Below are 21,479 nucleotides of genomic sequence, written 5' to 3' on the forward strand. Positions count from 1 at the left end.
GATGCAACCAATCTGCGAAGTTGACCAAGTTCAAATTGATATTTTTTAGGGCTGGGAAAAGATTAATCGCGATTAATCGCATCCAAAATAAAAGTTTGTGTCTACGTGATATATGTGTGTGTACTGTGTATAATTATTTTGTATATATATAAATACACACTTGCATGTATATATTTAAGAAATATTTGTTATTTATATATAAAATATTAAAATTTATATATTTTTATTTTTATTTTTTTTATATTTTTATATAAATTAAAATTATATATAAATATATACATGCAAATATTTCTTAAATATATACATGCATATGTGTGTGTATTTATATATACAAAATAATTATACGCAGTACACACACATATATCATGTAGACACAAACTTTTATTTTGGATGCGATTAATCGCGATTAATCTTTTCCCAGCCCTAATATTTTTCTGATCCCATCCATCTTCATTTTCCTTTCGCATATAAACTCGGAGAGGGATTTATTTTTAAAGGGGTCCTATTATGACCTATTACGAAGTCTTGATTTTGGGGTGTACTAGGATATGGTTTCATGCTTGATTGTTCAAAAAACACATTATTAAAAAAAAAAATATATATATATATATATATATATATATATTATTACAGCACATTCTGACTTGAACGCCCTGTAGTTCCTGTTTTGATGAAGCCCCTCCTTCCGAAATACGAAATGTGCTGTGATTGGTTAGGTGGCCCAGTATGTTGTGATTGGCACCACTTAGCACGTGTTCGGGAAATGTCACGCTCCTTACAATAACCGCGAGTTATTGTAATAATCTGCTCAGGTGTAAATATTAAGGATGCCATCAATTTCAAACCAATAAGCCTGATTCAGACTTAGGAATGTTAACAAACAAAAGGAACGTCCAGAACAGATTTCATGAACGGACTTTGCAAGAACGGATTTCACAAAACGTTTCAGAGTGGTATGTTTTTTTTTTCAGATCGACCATTTCCCTTGGGTAAGGAGGTCCCACGGTAAAGTGGTAAAGTGGTGCCAGGAGTAAGAGCGAGCATCTGTCCTCCCTGATTTGGCTGATGACCGGTGCTGCCGGCGAAAAGGCATAGAGGTGCAGAAGAGGACAACTGTGGGCCAATTGTGGACATTTTTCTTTGAAAAGAATATCAGACAGTGGGTATTCTCTTCTAACACGAAGAGATCCACTTCTGCCGGTGCGAAAATGCTCCAAACCATGCGGACCGTCAGAGGGTGGAGTCTCCATTCCCCTGGAGGTGGTTCATGGTCCCTGTGTTCATGGAGCCCAGCACAAGCACAGCTCGTATTGAGCAGAGATTGTCCTGTGCCCACAGGAGGAGGCAGCGTGCCAGTCTGTTCAGAAGACAGGACCTGAGACAGCCTTGATGATTTATATAGGCTACCTCTGTCATGTTGTCTGACCGTACCAGGACATGGTGCCCCCTGAGCTCCTGTTGAAATTACTTGAAAGCCAGGATAATTTACACAGAGCGCTTGCTGAAGGCTCAGAATTTAATTTTTTTGGTCAAGATGTGCTTTATTGCTTCCTGCATGACGTCACACGCTATGAGATGACTTCCCGCCATGCCATTGGACTGATTTAACAGGTGCTTAAAGACGAAATCACGCAGAGGCGTTCCCATAGCGTCAACATCTTATGCAGCGTGGAGTTCCTTTAAAAGGGAAGCTCAAGAGAAGTTGTTTCACATTTCACTACATTTCTAAAGTTCAAAATGCAGTTTGGTGTGAAGTCTGACCTGCAATTTGTATCACCTGAAGGCATCTGACCAATAGAAGATTGAAATGCCATAGCTTGATCTCTTAGCTGAATTAAAAGAATGCAAACTTTAAATCTGCATGAATGCAGCATTGCAGTAAAGTTTTATGTATTATATTATTAGTATATTATGTAGACATTTTGCATGCTCAAAGTCTAGTGTGACTGCAAATTCGTTCTGAGCTGATGGTGGTGCTAAAGGGTTTGACTGGAAGACAACTGAAACTTTCCTCCAAGATATACCCAAATGAGGTCTTGGAGTCTTTACTAATGAGCTGATGAGTTTAATCAGGTGTGTTTGATTAGGGATACATCTAAACCAGGGGTGCCCAATCCTGCTCCTGGCCATCGACTGTCCTGCACAGTTCATCTCCAACCCTAATCAAACACACCTGCCTTTAATTTTCAAGTGATCCTGACGTGCTCTGAAGACCTTAATTGGTTGCTTCAGGTGTGTTTGATTAGGGTTGGAGATGAACTGTGCAGGACAGTCGATCGCCAGGAGCAGGCTTGGGCACCCCTGATCTAAACTGTGCAGTGCTAGGGGTACTCCAGGACCAGGGTCCAGAACCACTGCCTTATGCCTAGAAGGGCATAAAAAAAAGAGATACCAAATTTGCCATCTTAGTCTCTCCTCAAGGCTTGTGTCTGATCTCATAGAAGGTGTTATACAGTTCTGGGTGCTGTCATATGTCTCCCTTATTAAAGAACAATAATGCAGACTCCTACAGATATAATGAATACCAATGCACTTTCTATGCTTGGCCCCTAATCTCTCGAGATCCAGGAGGACAATTTCATGTCTTTAACCCCCCCTCTGGTACCCTCAAGCCAAATCCATAACCCCTTAAATGAGAGTCTCAATGCACACATGGTGCACAAGGACCACATATCCCTCTCAGGAGTGTGTTTCATGCAGCTGGGACAGGGTTCCGTGCAGCCGAGTCTATTTCTGGAAAAGTCTGTCATCCGTGTCAGTGTTAAGGTGCCATCACGGTGCCTGGGGTCACACACATGTACTTTAGCACCTTTTAAATCAGACGCCTTCTGTGATTGATGAAGTGAACAAGGAGCATTTTAAAGACTCTGTACATAGACTCACACCTGCGATCCTGCCGTCTTATTGCAGAACATAGGTAAGAGTGTAATTCAAAGGCAAAGCACAAGATAAAAGACTCTTTTACTGAGCCATTGCACATTTAAGTAAGAGTGACAGGCCTTTGATCCAGTGTTTAGTTCAGAATACCTCATTCCACGATAATATGCATAGCTGCATATGTAAAACACTTTTGCCTCTTAGACATATTAATTCGCAGACTCAGAAATGTTTTTGACAATTACATTGCCTCAAGTGGAGCATTTCCACCTAAATTTGCTTCTCACCCTTCTAAAGTAAAGCTATTAATTGTGTGCGGATGCGTTACCACCGTGTAACTTTTTCCTCTTCCTGTTTTGCTTCAGTCATGTAATTGCAGTAGACAATCAGATGCCTGCTTTATGGGTGCATGGTAGAACTGTCACTTCCTGTTGGGTGCAGATAACACGGGAGCTGTCACAACCACTTACTCTGCGCTAATGCGCCCCACGCAGATCTGATAGTTTCATTGAATCAATCAGGGTCTTCTGTTTTCCCAGCTTCACATCTCGCTTGGCATGCAGCTCTTTATCTTGTTAACAAGACATAATGAACAGTTGGTGAAAACTTCAGGGGACATGATGCAAACAAAATGCAAGCGCAGCCTTGCAAAGTCGATGTGTATCTATCTATTCATTGTGGTCTGTAGCTGTGTCAATGATAATTCTAGTAGAATTCTTGTTAGAGCACTCAACTTTTGAGAAGTCCTACACAGTTGTCTTTATGTGCTACTTAAAGTCTCTTCACTAAGATCATTCTGCATCAAAAGAAAGGCATCAAAGTGTCCTAGTGCACCTAGGGTTGCTACTCTTTGCTTTTCCTGAAGTCCCTGGAGCCTTTTGGGAAAGCAATAGGTGGTTTGTTGACCTTGTGGCATGCTGTGAGACAAACCGCAATGGGAAAGCTAATGCCCCAAACCTCTTGATCTTTGACTTCATGAGAAATGCAAGGCGAATGAATTGCCAGAATTCAATGAAAGAGCAGCAATTGAAATTAAAGAAGTCTGCCCATGAAGAGTGGATTCCCCTCTAACTTTGCATAGAGGACAAAGGTCCAAATTAATTGGAGTGTCCTATACCTCCTGCTGTGGGTCTTTGTGACTTCAACTTAGAGCTAAAGCTATAACGACCTCTTGCCACCTGAACCGAGTTGAAAAAAGTTGAAATCTCTTTTAAAGACCTCCATTCAGGAACATCTGCTACATGTGGTTTGGTCATCTTTTGTAGACGTGGAAGAGGCGATAAATTTCATCTTGATGAGGGAAGCCTCTTTTAGATTAGCCGCCCAATTAAATCTGGAGACAGAAATAAACAGGCAAACAGAGACTCCACTGTGGATATCTCCATTATCTGGTCACAAGGCCTGTTCTGATGACTGCAAGATTTCTGTCGCTTTTTCAGTTTGCACTTCCACAAACACACATTGCTTTGTTCCGCTACAGTTCTTCTATGGACACACTGAATGTCAGATGGAAATTCTTTGAATTCTGCAAAAAATGGATTGTGTCATATAACCAGAAGGAGGACTTATAAAAAATAAAAAAAGGACACATAGTTCTGTTTTTCCTTTTTCATTTATTGGCACAGGAGGACAACATTCTGTTGACATTAAAGAACACAAACTTGAGCTTGAGAACAGCAGACGTTTCATAAAGAAGGCTTACAGGAAAGGAAGTATAATAAAAAGAACAGAGAGATCTTTTTGTCAGCATATGCACAGCAGATAAGTAAACGTGCAAAAACACATCTCCCTTTCATAAGAAGAGGATTTTCAACCATAAAGGCTACGGACAGAGCAGCTCCAAATCAGATTGGCCACATGTTGTACATTGTATGAAGCACTTGGTTTCCCAAAAGATGTTTTGAGTCACCGGTTTATGATCAATGAAGCTGCTATGTTCTCAGAAACAAGTCTCCTGGAACTGGAAAAGCATTTTTGTCCTAAACCCTTTTTCAAAATGCTTTCATTTTGTGCCTTGAAAGCACAAGCACAGACCTTCTATGCTCCACAGTGACACTCAAAAACATTTTGAACATTGAAAACATTTGATGCAGCCAGTGATATAACACAGAAATGGATTAAGCAGTTGAACACTTGACATGTCTAAAGAAGCTATGGACACCGCAGAAGGGGATTTTGGGGAAAATGACACACTGGTTGTGGATGGAGTGAAAAGCGCATGAAAATCCGATTACACCAGTGCTGTCTGTGTGGCTACAGCTGGTAGTCTGCCCGCTGCCCCAGAGCAACAACATGCCATCCTGTCAAACCCCAGACTACTGCCCACACCAGCGCTGACACTACGAGAAAGAGATGAACAGCGGAAGAAAATGCCAAATGAGGAAAGATTTGTGTGGGGTCAAAAGAAGCATTAGGGAAATTTCTTTCAATATTATCTTAGTCGAATTAATGACAACCTTATCTGAAAAAGCAATTAATAAATGTATTTATTTTAAATATTCATGTTATTAGAATTAAATGCTGTGCCATTAACACCACAGCCACTATTCTCACTGATCATGCTGAGTTACTCCAATCCACATAAATCTAACTACACTCATGCTAAATTCACATATAAAATAACATGACTAGTGGCCATGAACCATCTTGCAAAAAACACAAAACAAAACAGAAAAGACCTGCTTTACTTGTCCTGGCTGTTTGGGTTATCGTCGGGATTGTGGAGTAAAACGCAAAGGGACGGCTCTGTGTGTTAGTTGAGCTTTGATATGGTGACCTTAAGGTCTTGCTTATTTGACATCCCACAAGTAGTTATCAAAAATTCAGTGGTGACCACTCGGGTAAACTCTGTTCCTCAGAACCACCACAGGAGGCAAATGGTGTCGTATGCCTGGATAGTGCTGGATATGATCAAACCACCTGGTGACATTCAGATAACGCTCTTTCTCCAGTATAGCCAATTCCACCTAAGAAAAAGTGAGGACAAACATGAGATGGTGAACATTAAAGGTAAAAGTAATGTGTATAACACTACAGAGACATCCAATACAGTGCCTACAAAAAGCTTTCACCCCATTAGGCTTTGTTGTTTTATAGAGTTTATCTAAAATAATTATATATACTATATTATATAAAGCCAACTATAAAATGTTAAACAAAAACCTTCCAAAAGAACAGCATTTATTTGAAATAGAATCTTTTGTAACATTATAAATATCTTTACTGTCACTTTTGATCAATTTAATTCATCCTTGATGAATAAAAGTATTGATTTCTTTTATCCCCCCCCCCCAAAAAAAATAAAAAAATAAAAATCTTACTGACCCTAAAATTTTGAAGGGTAGTGTTTAATGTTATAAAAGCTTTCTATTTCAGATAAATGCTGTTCTTTTGAACTTTCTATTCATCAAAGAATCCTGAAATAAAAATGTATTCAATTTGACATGACAAATGCCAAACAAGTTCCTTTGTTGTTCAATGTTTTACAACAGTAAAGCATGAAATCTATAAAGTGGTGAGACACACTATGTCTAACTGACGTTATCTCCAGGGGGTTTAAACTTAGTGACACACCAATGCCTTCTGGGTAATGACAACTCTCTGTCAGTCATTAGTCAGTCAATTACAAGCACTGGCATGTGAAGATGTGATATTCTACTCCCTTTCTCTCTAATTCTCATTTCATCCCTCTCTTTCTGTCTCAATGGGCTCCTTCAGGCTCCTTAAACTTCCTTGGCTGCTGTCCTGGGAAATGACATCACCATGTGTCTCATCTTTTTGCTGTGTCAGGTTTCTCCAGTGCTTGAAGCGTCTTACTGTTTTAATTGGAACTCTGCATCACTTATCTCAAACGACTGAAGTTCACCGCTGAGGGACTTACAACAATGTGGTGAATGCCGTAATACATGAGGATGTCTGCCAGGGTGAAGATGTTCCCAGCCAGGTAAACTTTATCCTCCAGGTACTGGTTAAGTTCCTGCAAGGGAAGTATAAAATGAGGTGACTCTGGGCCTGCTGTGCTGCCAAAAATGATTGGAGGGTTAACAGCGCTTCTGACCATCATGCATAAGAACAGGAATAAAACTTGAGATGCATTTAACACTGACAGTCTAGCACATTATACGATACACTGACGCATGAAAATTGGTTCACGAATAGCATAGAAGGATCACCAACATATAAAAGCAATGGTAATATTAAAACACCATTGTTCCATTTACTGTGCTTTAAGAGATTACAGCAGCTGGCAGTTTAACAGGGCTCCAGATTGCGAATAAAATAAGCACAAACTATTATAAATTATAACAATTTAAAATCTAACCACCACTGGTTTATTTGAATGTGGTTTTATCAGATTGAACCTTTTGAGGAGATGTTAGTTAATTGCATATTTAAATTGCATGCCAGTGTCTCTTTCCCTGCTATATGGCATCTTTCTGTTTTCCGCTCGTTAAGTAAAGTTCCACTGTATGTCGTGCCTAAGAACACCAATTTCTGTGGTAAAACCACTGCACAACCTGTTTGTGGCTTATTGCTTTATTGATGGCTTTAACAGTGACTCATCTGATCTACTTTAAAACTGGATCTATCTGCATTTAAAAAGCCTATTGAGAATGGAAGATGACCATCTAAAGGCTAAAGGCATTCAAACACTTCAGTGAAGGTAAAATGAATTGTAATATATATTGAAGTTTTAAGGGTCTCTGATTGACGGAGTTCAGGCAGACAAGTGCGTGTGCTTGTCTGAGTGTGTGTAAAAGAGTGGCTCATCTGAACACTGTTCACTGCCTCCATTAGCCCTCAAGACGCTGTGCTGTATTGTGCACAAGTGCTGAAGATGCTCCTCCTGTCCCCTGAGACCTATACACACACACACACACACACACCACCCCCGCTGTAGTATCCATGCTTTGGAAAGTTTCACATCAAACTCACAGTTGCTCTGTTCGAGGAAGAGTGGATGGACAGCCTACAGACACATCTGTGTTACGCTGGACCGTGTTGAGTTATGAGACGTTGGCCTAGGGGTTTATACATTCTCTCTGAAATGAAGCTTAACATTGAACACAGTTCTGCACACAATTGTACAAAGTGATATGATTGTATTAGAACTATATACGGTTTAGATTGTCTGGCGCAACAACAAAAAAAATCCACTTTTGGATTTTTGGATACTTCTTTCATCATTTACTCACCTTCGTGTCATTACAAACTCGTAGAACATACTTTCATTAATATATTTTTTATGAAAAAGTATGGATGAGTTTACCTTTGAAATGACATGAAGGTGAGTAAATCATGATTTCCAATTTTTGGAAACCCTATAGGGGCCGTTCACATATTGCATCTTTTGCACGTTCAAGTTCGTTATTTCAAATGTAGGAAATGTAGGAATGTTATTTTCCAGGCGCGCCTATGCCGCGGCGAGATGAAAACATCTCAACTCTTCAGAATGCCGCAAGCGCACTGCAGGTAATGTGACAAAAAACAACCGATCAGCTTCGGCCTTTCCATAAAAACATCGAAAGCTCAGCCGAACAGCTGATTATAGCTGTACAGGGTGGGTTTTTATTTCTCATCTCCATAAATATATCTAGTAGTAAAGCTAATGGGGCTAGAAATCAATTAATCCTTTGCTGATACTTCCTCGTCATCATGGAGAGCGCAGTTCATGGTTGCATATTTATATTATAGAATATTTATATATATAAACAACATTTATATTGTTATTTTGTAAGAAATCCCTATTAAGTTACATGGCACCAGATGTGGGCCTCCATGCCCATATCTTATGCCGTATATGATATGAGTAGAGGCCCACATCAATGTTTTTTCAGGGGGCCCAGAATTTGATAGCAATGGCCCTGATCTTAGGAGGTGGTCTGAGTATGGTTCGCTTTCAGCCATCAACCACTGATCTAGTCAACCAGATGACTAGATCCAAAGAGCAACAATATGAACACAAAGAGGAGACCCCATTACTTCTTAAAAGGACCAAAAAAGGACATGAGTCCTCTTTCGGGGACAGGGACAGTGTGAATGTAAAGAGAACTGGGTTCTTTTTCCCTTGGTTTACCTTTTGGTCCAGTTTAAGGGGTCTAAGTGTTTTTTTTGTTTGTTTTTTAAGGAGGACTCAAGTGTGAAATCACCCAACACGGCTCTACAATAAGGACTGCCAGATGGCCCGTCTTCTTGCACTTGACAAAATTATATCAAAATGGGGGTGAGTATTCTAGTTAACAGAGTCAGATATGTCTCAAGTAAACGTAAACAGTTGAGAAATAAAACGCATAAATGACACTAGATTCGATCCAGGCATTAGGTCTTAAAGTGCCCCTATTATGCTTTTTGAATATTACCTTTCATGCAATGTGTAATGTAGCTGTCTGTGAACGTAAACAATCTGCTAAGTTTTGAAGCGAAAAGTTATTGCCTCTCTCTTTAAAAAAAAAGAAGAATCATCGACTCTGAACTGCCTAAACAGTCATTTGAATCCCACTTTGTTACGGCTAAATGTTACTGGGTAACACATTTGCCTAATGCCCGCCTCTGGTCTTCATTGACTGCCCACGAACAACGTCTACTTTGGCCCTCAAACACTGTAGCTGATGTTGTGTACATGTCGTGAAGACGCTGTTTTCTGCTCTGCAAAAGCAAATTCTCTTTGTAAACACTTCCAAAGGATGAGGATGTGAAGAGTAAGTGGTTAAAATGATCACAACGATACAACAGCAGTCTATCCTTCTGATGATTGCTTCTCAAATCTCTGTGAGGTCTAAATGGGATTTACAAAAAGCGTATCCATTAAAGATGGGTCAGTACCCACTTTATTTAGACCAACTTGCTCCTCAGAATCACAACCTGTAAGTATGATTAATTATTGAGTTATATATTTTCTCCCGATAGTGTTTTATATGGTTTATGTCTCCGGCTAACTGACGTTATTAATGTCTTACTGAAATACTTCTGCTAATCAGCTGTGGGCTCACTATTACCTAAAACTGTGTCCATTAATGTAGATTGTCTGTCATTCTTAAAGGATAGAGCAAGATTTGTTTTACAAACTTTAATGTTACAACGGTCATTCACATTAGTGCTTGGCTAACGTATGCGCTATTATAATAGATTTAATGATAGTTCCCACATGTGCACCTCAAGAAATATACACATCGGTTTGTTGATGGACATACACTTGTTAATACTGATGGTGAGGAATTACAGTTGCAACATCATGATGAACGTCAAATTGAGTAGCGCATCACTGAGAAACGTCCTGCTTGAGTCGTCCTTGCGATGGAGGCTCAATAACTAGTTCTTCAAAATTTTTCATCATCGGACTCGCACTCGAGTTGATTTGGTAAAATCGTTTACATTAAAACGGCATCATTACCTGTATTACCTTTACAGTGTGTACAATCGCTGAGCTTTAGGAAGCCTCTGGAGATAAAAAGCGTAGGAAGCAAAGCGTATAGGAGTAGCGCGAGGAAGCGGTGTGCAATAAAATGAATATTCATGAGGTGAGAGATCACTATTAAAGGGTACGCTCCCACTGCTTTGCCCAAACCGCACCAGAACCATTTTCAGAAACGGAATTTGGAATTTTAGAATTTTGCCTCATGAACTGGTTCTAGGTTCCCAACCCTATCAGGGACCCATGGCATCTGTTTTTCCAGAGTCAGTAGAAAGGTCTCTTTAATGTCCTAAGTTATTGGAACTGTGACTTTAATTGTCTACCGCCTGTAAAATGTTAGTGTCTTAAAGGGGTCATCGGATGCACATTTTCCACAAGTTGGTGTGATTCTTTAGGGTCTTCATGTAAAGTTTGTAACATACTTTGGTTAAAATTCCTCAATGGTTGTGTAAAACAACATTGAGAGTGTTTAGGCTTTTTGAGGATTAAAAAGAAAGGAGTAAATGGATTTTTTTCCATTGTATGGTTGTGTCCACACACTGCAAATACACATTTAAATGCAAACACCATAAAAAAGTGAATTTTGCATCCGATGACCCCTTAAAGGACTGTTCCACAGGTGCATCTGGGAATAATTGTTTTAAAAACAATTAAAACAACAAGCATTAAAAACATTGTTCAATCCCTTATCAATAAAGATATGCAAATCTTATTTGGATTTTACATATTTATTTTTTAAAACACAGTATACCGAAAAGGAATGCTTCTTTTTTTGCAGAGTTTAGAAGACTGTGGCTTCAAAGCTCTCTCTTAAGGATGCGTAACGAAAAAGCGAAATGAAAAAGCGAATAGTTCGTGTGCGAATAGTTCGCATCAAAACCATTCGCATCAGCCGTGACGCGAATTTGCGACGTCTGTGGCGTTCAGAGAGCTTCAACGTTCCAAAACTTCCGCGCCGACAGCTGAGAAAACATGGACACTTCATCATCATCATCATCATCATCATCATCATCATCATCCAGTCATAGTCATAGCATCCAGTGAAGACGAGCTTTTCATTTTATTTAAAATACAGAAAAGAAGGTTTTGGGTGCACCCAATCTTACAGAACAGAGAGTCTGAAGGGGAGTATGCTAATGTGCACAGTTTTTTTTTTGCATCTTCAACTAAACACAGAGCGTTTTGTAATGTAACTACACATTACATGTAACACACGAAGTAAGTTAAAAATCATTCGACTAGAAACTGTAGATATCACACAAAGAATGTATAGTATACTAAAAGCAGCCCTAAATAGTCTCACTACATTTTGTTACGTGTTCAAAGTAAACACGGTCTCTGTCTCTATCTTTGACGATAATAGTGTTAGCTTTCTATCCCAAATGTAGTTTGGCCTGCTAGCCTACACAGCACAGGACTATACAACGACTAAAACTATCACACAACATACTCACAGTCAAGATAACCGAGTTGGTTGGCAATGCTACGCCACACATTGTCTTTCAAATCGTTGTCCTTGTAGTGTGTGATTGGCTGAAGCCTATTCTGTCGCCGCAAATGACATTGAAGCGAAAAAAAAAAAAAATCGTTTTTTCGCCGCAGCACATTCGCGTTCAGTGTGGAAGCACTCATTACACAAACAGCTGATCAAAAAATAAACCCATCGCGCGAATTATTCGTCAAAATCGCGTCCAGTGTGAAAGGGCCTTTATAGTCAATTCAGTTTTTCTTATCTTCAAATCCACCCATCAAGGATGAGCTTTATCCTGGTCATTGTAAACTCTCCCTTGAGTCTTGTTGTTACTCTAGTGTCTATTCCTGTAGGCTGCAGGACTCCTGTTTCTCCTGCTTTAAATGTTGTGATCCTGCCTTACAGAGTGCTGTGAGTTGGTCAGACAGTGGCGTGCCGTGGGCATTACATCAGCCCTTCATTACTGTTTAAACTGCCACTATTAACCAGCGATCTGCTCTAGACCCATGCTCGGACAGCACTGCGCCACACACTGACAGCTACCGCCGAGAGGCGTCCATCCCGCTGAGTGCCTGTGTTAACGAGTCTGCCTCTCACTGTCCACAGACAGACGTTTTATACCTTTAATCCCTTCTGAACTGATCGCAGGACAGCGTGTGACCCCTGCTACCCTCAGCGTGTCAATTAAAGCCCATCTGACAGACTGCAGTGCCGATGTGTCTGATTCAAAACTCCACCTCTGTTATCGAGAAACCCTTGTGACCACATAGATGCTGAATTTGGAGTGGCATTTTCTTCGGTCTCACACTTCAGATTAAATGAGAGGATGGTGCTTTAATAATTTTAATATGTTTAAGGGGGCATTTACACTGGGGGCGTTTGCTGCTGTCCGAGTCAGAGTGTGATTGTTCCTGGTGCCCCCCGCAGTGTTGGTCTGGTTTCACACTCAACTTGATTCTGTCGAACCCTGGTGCATTTGCAGTCATCTTGTGTCATCACAAACGTACACAGCAGATGATAGAAAACAGAACGCATGTCAATATAGTGTTTTTTATTCATTTGGTGATATTATGCGCAGCAGAGTAAACGACACTTGGGTTTACTGAACGGCTGTCACATGAATGCGGTGTCATATTATCCTGCTATCTGCAAACAGACTCTTTTGAGGAGACAGCGGATTGCAAACCATTCATTTGTAGGGTTGGGAACAGAGAATCGGTTCTTAACCAGAACCGGTAGTGTTTTTTGAAAAATACCGGAAACCGTGCGAAATTCCTAAGTTTCAGTTCTGAAAACGGTTCTGGTGTCAGATATCAATACAGAGAGAGAGAGTATAAGGGTGTTTTCACACCTGAAAGTCCGCACCAAGGTCCGAACCAAAGTTCATGTTTTGATACATTGTGTACATTTGGTTAGTTTTGGTTTGGTTTCACATTGCAATTATGCGAGCGCACTAAAGAACTTTACATGACGTACTTGCGTCCTGTCGTCATCATCTATATGGGCTGCATCTTGACATTGATTGGTTTGTAAACGGACGTGCGTCTGACGTCAGCGTGTTGTCAATTCGGTGGGTAACTTTGACAAGAATGAATGAACAGACGCATATCTTTGCCACTATACTTTTATTATTATGGCATTACTCCCTGCAGCACCAACTATACTCGAGGCTAGTTCAAATTCGCCAAATGAACGTCCTCGTTGTGCGAACATTTTATCGTCGACAGCAGGACAAATATATGTGTGTGTGTGTGTGCGCGGAAGAAACGCTGTGGGCAGTACTGACAGATCTGCACATAAATATTCTTCTTCAGTTGTTTAGGCTACGCGGGAACCACCGGAACTTCCTGTAAATGGTCAAAGTCCGAACCATACAGAAAATGCTTTCACACTAGAAACGAACCAAACCTTTGTTCAGTTTGTTCAGTTTCACACCTGTAATTTTGATCCGGATCAAACAAGGTAGGTGTGAAAGGGCCCTAAGATAGTGCTGCATGATTAATCTTTAAAAAAAATTTCGATCACGATTCAAACACCCACGCAATCTTATTCCTAAATGAAAAAAACTTTTTCACTTTCACAGTCTGTGTGAACCACACAGTATCAATATTTCTGTGTTACAAATATTCAAGTGATCACAGAAGTACTGAGATAAAAGTTTATTGTTCGAGTATAAACACTGATGACTACTATAGCAACCAAAATAGAGTAAATCACCTTTTGAAAGTAGTCGCTTCAAATAACGAGTATATCGTGTGACTGTTAAAGCTGCAGTCTGTAACTTTTTTTGTGTTCAAAATGTACAAAATCATGAATGCATTTTCCAACCCGTGTTTTTATCTTATCCTGAATCACTATGGGTAAGCCTATATAATAAGCGTTTATATTCAGACTACTTTAGACTGGTCGGGTCAGCACCGCTGCGGAGTAGCCCAGTGCCTGTGTGACTCGTCATAGACAAACAGAGAGAAGTAGCGCCAACTGCAATGTTCTTTCGCAAGACGCATGCAGCTCTGTTTATTAACCACTAGGGAATAGCCAAAAATTACGGACTGCAGCTTTAAAAAATGTATTTGTCATTGAATCATTCATTCAAGAGACAAAAACGCTGATTCATCCAGTAATGAAACAAGTGAAGTCTTTATGAATCAATCATTCAAACCGATTTTAAAAAATATTCTGTTTCACCTGTCTGGATCTTACATGTGCGTTTAAGCATATTATACCCCTTCTGAGAGGGTATTCTCCACTGCTGGAGATACAATAAGCCAGGAGAGTCCTAAATTCTCCCAGAGAATGCAGAAATGTTGATTTTTCCTTCAGAAATAAACTATTTTTGCAAAAATTGCTAAATAATATAGTGAATTTGTTGACATTACCAGTCTGTTAAACTCATTTGACAAGTATAAGAAATAAACACAAAAGAGATTGAGACAAAAGAGCACTGCATGCTCACTCTGGTTCGTATCCAAGGTAAATCATCACCACTGTCATCCCTTACATGCATTTTGCTGAACTATTGACGTCGTCTAATGACATCAGCTAAAATGCATGTGCAGGAACAAGTGCGCAGCTGAGTCCAAGTTGCTTTCACATTTATGCGAATCGCACCACAGTTCCAGTGCAACTGAATTCAAACCATCCCATACAGGTAGTCTCGGGTTCTGTACCCCGGTGCGCTTTCACTTTACCACAGCTTTCACACTACCAATTTTTCATGCAAACCGTGCCCCGTTTCGAACTAAACTGCCAGTGTGAAAGAATGCAAGTAGATGCAAGTCTTCCAAAATGGACCGGGTGAATGTATAATAATGGCAATCTATACAGGATTCTGGACACCTCTTATACGAATCAAAAAAGATAAAAAATTTAAGGAAAAGACGACTTGCAATAAGACCTAATTTCTCACTGTTAGATTAGTCACATTTTAACTAAATATTCAATATTTCAATATTAGAGCAAATTAGGAAATTGTTAGGCTAATACGTAAATTATATTTTAACACTGTGACTTCCCAATATTAATACTGAAATCAAATATTTATTTTTCAAATAAGCTTTTCTACCGCACATGTATATACATTAAGCCATCGTTTGGCAGCAAAATGCATCATACTGTAAAATTAAATGATTTACATTTTGTCAAATTCTAACACTTATTTGATATAGAGAAAACAGATCTGAACAATTCACTGTTAAAAACATGTAAACTATTAAACACTGACTAGTTAACACCATGAGAGTTCAGAATCGCACACACCAGAGGCACATTCAAAAACAAGAGAGATACAACCAATTCTTCTCTGAACTTTTGTCGGTTTCTTTTTCATATACTTAAAAGAGTTGCTCTAAAAGTATGCTCAGATTTCTATTCTAATAATGTTGGTTGTTTCATTTTTCACTGCATTTAATATTGCATTTGTTACTATTAAGTTTTTCCTCACTTTGTGTGTGCAGAAATTTAGCGGAATACCATTTAAGTGTAAATATTATTTAAAAAATATTTCTCACAGTTCTTTCACATTAAATCTTAAACATTTAAATCACATTATATTGTCTGAACCATTGTTAGACAAAAAAAAAAAAAATGTGTACCAGGCCCTTTTTTTTAAATTATAAATACAGGAACCACTTAGCCTAATCCTTACTCATCATCATCTTACCTTCAATATAACTTTGACCTCTTCTTTAGAACAGTTGTCTAGTCGTGTTATTCTGTGTTCGATCCATTGCTGGACCACAGCTCTCTGTTCAGCGCTGTCTCCTAGCAGCTCAGCTCTCTTGGCCTCATGGACCAGATGGGATGCTATGGTGACCAGACCAATCAATGCCGGTCCGTTGTTGTTTTGGAGAACAGGGACCTACAATTGGATAAATAATAGAATAAATATTAAAAATCTACTTTCCAGATGGAAGCAATCAACAAGCATGGATCTATTCATCAAATAAGAGGAACAGAAAAAACACAGGAGAAAACGAATATGGAATTTAATACATAGGCTAATTACATTTAAAAACCTAATACATAAACTTTTTTAACTTCAGCGGTCAAGAAATTAGCCAAATCAAGGGTTTTGCTGTTTCATAAAATTCATGCTAATGAACAAATAATGATGTTTGCACATGGTTTTGAAGCTGACGAAGAGAGTCATTCATTACTTTATATGAAGTTTTACAGTGTTGACCGAACACACAGTTACCAGTCCCAGTATTCAACCTGTCATTTTAAAAGTGTTGCTTGCAGCCATGGTTGCAGTTTTACATAAAAATAAACAAACTAATCTAACAAAGAAACAATATAATACATATGTTAATGTTACAAAAATCTTTATTTTAGAACATAACTTTGATGCTACTTTTTGATCCATTCTTTTTTTTTTTAATGGGACTATGTATTGCATTGCAATGTTTGTATTGTTATTATTATTATTATCATCATTATTAATGGTATAAATGCAAATAATAGGCTAGTGTTCAGTGTCTGTAGTTAAGTTCAAATCAAAATTTGGGGGATACCTCTGAACCTTTTCTCTTTGGAAATAACTTACATGACAAATTTATATGAGCCTCAAATACACCTGGTGGGTCTAAAAGTGCTCATTACTTTTGTTAAATTTGTCTAAAGTAATTTGTACTTTTGGGAGATCCACATGCTGCAATACAAGTTAGCTAAAATGGCCATGTGGTCTTTGGTCTTTGGTTTTTGTTTTGTTTATTTTTTTTGTAAATTTGTAAATCATCCAAGGTATTTTATGTGCCAACGACTCTCTAACATGTTATCTAAAATACGTAAGTTATTAGTAATATTTTGTACATGTCTGTCTTTGGAGCTCCAGATGTCACACAACAACACAGATCTGTCAGTTGGGCTACTAACATTTATTTATGAACTTATGAAATCAATTAAATATTCATGTAAAATGCTGCTAAATCATGATAAATGGAAAATGGTAACTATACTGAAATCGTATAGGTTTGTATTGTAATATATTATTCCCTCTGATTTACACTAGTCATTCATTCAATCGATCCCTAATATATGTCATATTACCCAACACAAACGCATCTTTAAATATAATACAGGCTCGTAACTCCAAGTATATCACGTTCATCGCTTGATTCACCTTTTTGCCTCCCTGCGTGCTGTATTTATTTGGCTTTTTTAATCCTAGAAACCTCTCGAGCGAGCTCAGCTCCCGAAGCGCCATCTTGATTACACCGGAAACCAATCTGACACATAAAACGCTCGCTGATTGGTGGAGATCCTCTAGTCCCGCCCCTCTTACGTCATGATGGACAGATGAGACCATGTGCTGATTCTAATGCTTGATTTCATATGGTTGCCTAGATAGAAATAGAAAACCAGGTACGTTTATGGCCCTTTTAAATGTTTTGATCAAGCAAAAACAAATATAATTATTATTATTATTTATTATTAATACTGATAATAACAATTATAAAGCTCACTAATCTATTTTCCAAATTAATATATTTAAAAAAGACAAGTCTCTTTAGTTTATTTGATTAATTTATTTGTATGGTCTGATTTATTTTTAGCAAACAATCTACTTAGTGAATGTAGTTTCAGTGTTGTTTTGGAAAGCCAACTCTTATAGTTACTCCAAAAAATGACCAAACTTTAATGAGTAACAAACGAATTTGCGTATTTATACACAGCAACATTTTGTAATTGTATGACAGTGTATGACAAAGGATAATAAAGTAGGTCTATCGTAATTAGTACCTGTTGGAGGAAGTTGATGCCTTAAAATATTTGTCTAATATAGGTCTATACTGGTCAAACGTTTGGAAACATTACTATTTTTAGTGTTTTTGAAGAAGTCTCTTATGCTCATCAAGCCTGCATTTATTTAAAAACAGTAATATTGTGAAATATTATATTGCAATTTAAATTAATAGTTTTCTATTTGAATACTTTAAAATATTTTTTTATTTCCGTGATACAGAACTGAATATTCATCAGCCATTACTCCAGTAGGCTATTCAGTGTCACGTGATCCTTCAGAAAACAGTTAAGCAGCTTAATATTTTTTTATAAGCTGTAATGCTTTTTTTTAGGATTCTTTGATGAATAAAAAGTTTAAAAGGAACAACATTTATTTAAAATAGAAATCTTTTGTAACAATATAAACTATACCTTTCAAAAGTTTGCGTTATTTTTTTTCATTCTTTTTTTAAAAGACATTTTTATTCAACAAGTATGTTAAATTGCTAAAAAGTAATAAAGATTTATATTGTTAGAAACGATTTCTATAATGAATAAATGCTGTCCTTTTAAAAAAATTATTCATCAAAGAATCCTGAAAAAAAAAAAAAAAAAGAAGTATGACAGGTTCCAAAAATATTGTAATAATATTTCACAATATTACTGTTGCTTCTGTATTTTTGATCAAATAAATGCAGGCTTGATGAGCATATATACACACACATATATATATATATATATATATATATATATATATATATATATATATATATATATATATATATATATACACACATACACATATATAACAAAGCGTCAACAATTCAAAAAAAGAGAGATAGGATTATAATATTTTTGTTGAATTGTTGATGCTTTGTTATAATGTGCAATGGACCCACTCAATCAGGAAATTATGCAGTCAGTCTTTCTTCTTTTATTGCTCCAACCACAGTGAGGATTTGTAACTTTGTTTGAGAGCATTCACTGAAACAAAACCCATCATAAGATCAAAGAGATGCTGAACTTCCCTGGAATAGCCCACCGACACAGAATTCAGACTCATTTTTAGATTCTGCATGGATGTATTGTATAAACAATTTCCCCGTGTTTGTTTTCATGCAATCATACTGTAAGTATCTTCTTGATGGAGAATTGAGGGGGAAAAAATCCTTGTGATCTTGGCATCGGTCAGCTCACACACAACTGTACAGCAGATGAAAGGGTTGCAGCACAGTTTATAATAGCATCCTATATGTATTTACTCATTTTTTCTCATCTAAATCTTGGAAATTTAAATCAAAATGACAGCGAGGGTTTCGAGTTTCCCGAGTCCTGCAGCGAGTTTCCCTCTGCTTCACTTGGCTGTCTGTTTCCCAGCATCATCCTCCTGCTCGTCCTCCGTGCTGCGTGTCTGTTTGGATTTACACAATCACTGTATGACTCCTCCATAATGAAATGTCAGCTATCAATCAAACTGGCCTTATTAACTCTATAAGGTCCAGGTGTGGGTGACATCATGGAAAGCGACTGCGACTGCGGAAGTGTTGCGTGCCTCTCTCTCTCTTGCTCCCATCAGTCAAATCGCTGCCTGAATTACTTGGTCGAGATCTCTTATTTTTCCTTTGAGGAGGACAGACAGTGAGAAGGCAAACAAGGCTTCCTGTTTAAAATGATGCGCAAGAATCTAGTCCTAACTCACAAACCCTAAACAGGAACAAAAAAAGCCCTTCTGTGATGTTGTGTCCCGTTTCAGGAAGACGCGACAGCATCCACAGTCCAATCATAATTAGCTAGGCTATTTGCCCTAAATTGCAGACATAGGCCTACCACCGGTTTCACAGACAAGGCTTAAGCCTAGACTAAAATGCATGTTTGAGCTGTTTTAACTAAAAGCAACTTGCACTAAAATACAGTAAAACCTAAATTTATTCAGACACCTTCAACATTTCGAACATTATCAGAGTTTATTCGCTATAGTTTAGAAAATGGTACTACAAGAACTCAGAGTTATCAAATCAGTTATATTTCACTGTTTTGGCCATCCTTCTGTTAGACTGTCTCACAAATGAATTAGGTTGGATAGCTGTCATCTCTTAAATTAGATAATACCAATTTGGGTCAACCAATTACCAAGTAATGCTTAATTTTGTTTGCCTGTGGTGTAAAAAGGTTGCATTAGCAATTAAAGAAAAAACACTAAGGCAAAACATGGTCAGGTCAAAGTGTCTGAATAAATTTTGGTCCCAAATGTGTATACATTTTACTGGTAGAATTGTTGGGTATAATGTCTCAGTTTACTTCATTGTTCTATCCTCACTGAAATGAACTAAATTGTCCTGCACCCACTAGTAAAAAAAAAGAGAAAAAAAGTTATATGGTGTCTGAATAATTTTTGGATTGACTGTAGTCTATGTCAGTTCCACTGTTTTGTCTCAAGATGCACACCAGTAGCCTAATGTTTTTTTTTTTTTCTTTTTTTTTTTCTAAGGCATGTTTATAAAAGCCACTTAAATTAATTGGAAAAGGCCCTTTAATCTAAGCCCTGTCTGTAAAAAAAAAAAAAAAAAAACGGCCATAAGATGACACATATGCTATTTATATTTGTTATTGTTGTTGTTTTTTTTTTGTTGTTGTTGTTTTCTTATTTCTTTAACTATGTAAAAATACATTTATGGAAACAAACAAATTAAATTGTATTAATAAAATAAAAACAGCTGGCCTAAATACGCATAATGAGCACATATACAAACGATCATAGACTATTAGGTGCACATGAGGAGCAAGGTAAGACTAATTCTGTTGTTTTCCCTGCCCTCTGCTTTTGTTTGCGCGTCGCGGTGCGTCAGACAGTTTTAGCCCGTAGCGTTCTCATGAACGCACGCCGCCAGGGCAGCGCAATGCCCGGAGCTGCCACATCCTGTATGTATGAGCCAGCACGCAGGACAGCGATCCCCACTCCCGGGAACAATCCGTAGCCTGTGGGAGTTTTCCCATGCCAATTGTGGTACTACACAATACGGGGTCACATTAGTTAGAAATATATTGTGGGGGGAACCGATCTCCCACTACCACTCTCTCTCTCTTTCCCTCCCGTTATACTGATTTGTCTTAGCCGCGTGTCCCGTGCGTAACTGTCTGCACTGCTACCTCTCATAACCTGTAAGTGCAGCCGCTGTAGATGTAAACGTACAGCAGGATCGGGCGCAGTCAGATGGGCAGCGGGAGCAGACGTGCTGCCTGTCAGGAGGCATCGGGCAGATCGTGTCTCGGGACGGGACGCGGGACGACTGTGTGACAGTTTGGAGAAACGCAGGCCTGACGCCACAAGAGGCACATATCAGCTGCGGCGGCCGCATGTTTGTGATTGCTCCGTATCTCTTTCTGTCTCCGGTAATCCGCAGATTTACACGGCACATCACACCGCACGGATCGAGAGAGAAGAGTAGGTAGGCCTATAGGAGACCTTCCAAGGACATAGCTGTATTTATGTCAATC

At 38.4% G+C, this 21,479-nt stretch overlaps 1 protein-coding gene across 1 annotated transcript; it reads right to left on the minus strand.

The window, feature by feature from the left end:
• Positions 1-4,470: 4,470 nt before the first annotated feature.
• Positions 4,471-17,507, minus strand: eef1e1 (eukaryotic translation elongation factor 1 epsilon 1). The gene is made up of 4 exons (XM_084102527.1): positions 17,383-17,507; positions 15,922-16,119; positions 6,758-6,853; positions 4,471-5,843 (listed from the first exon to the last, which is right to left on the minus strand). The coding sequence occupies exons 1-4, from the start codon at positions 17,464-17,466 to the stop codon at positions 5,700-5,702; spliced, it is 522 nt and encodes a 173-aa protein (XP_083958653.1). The 5' UTR covers positions 17,467-17,507; the 3' UTR covers positions 4,471-5,699.
• Positions 17,508-21,479: the final 3,972 nt, after the last annotated feature.

Source organism: Abramis brama, assembly GCF_963993115.1.
Source record: "Abramis brama genome assembly, chromosome: 24".
NCBI lineage: Eukaryota > Metazoa > Chordata > Actinopteri > Cypriniformes > Leuciscidae > Abramis > Abramis brama.

Excerpts from the sequence above, each read along its gene's own strand:
- eef1e1 (XM_084102527.1), bottom strand. The coding sequence starts at position 17,466 with ATGGCGCTTCGGGAGCTGAGCTCGCTCGAGAGGTTTCTAGGATTAAAA. Across the intron at positions 6,854-15,921 it reads AGGTCAAAGTTATATTGAAG|GAACTTAACCAGTACCTGGA; the intron begins GTAAGATGATGA and ends CTTCCCTTGCAG. Across the intron at positions 5,844-6,757 it reads ACGGCATTCACCACATTGTT|GTGGAATTGGCTATACTGGA; the intron begins GTAAGTCCCTCA and ends ACTTTTTCTTAG.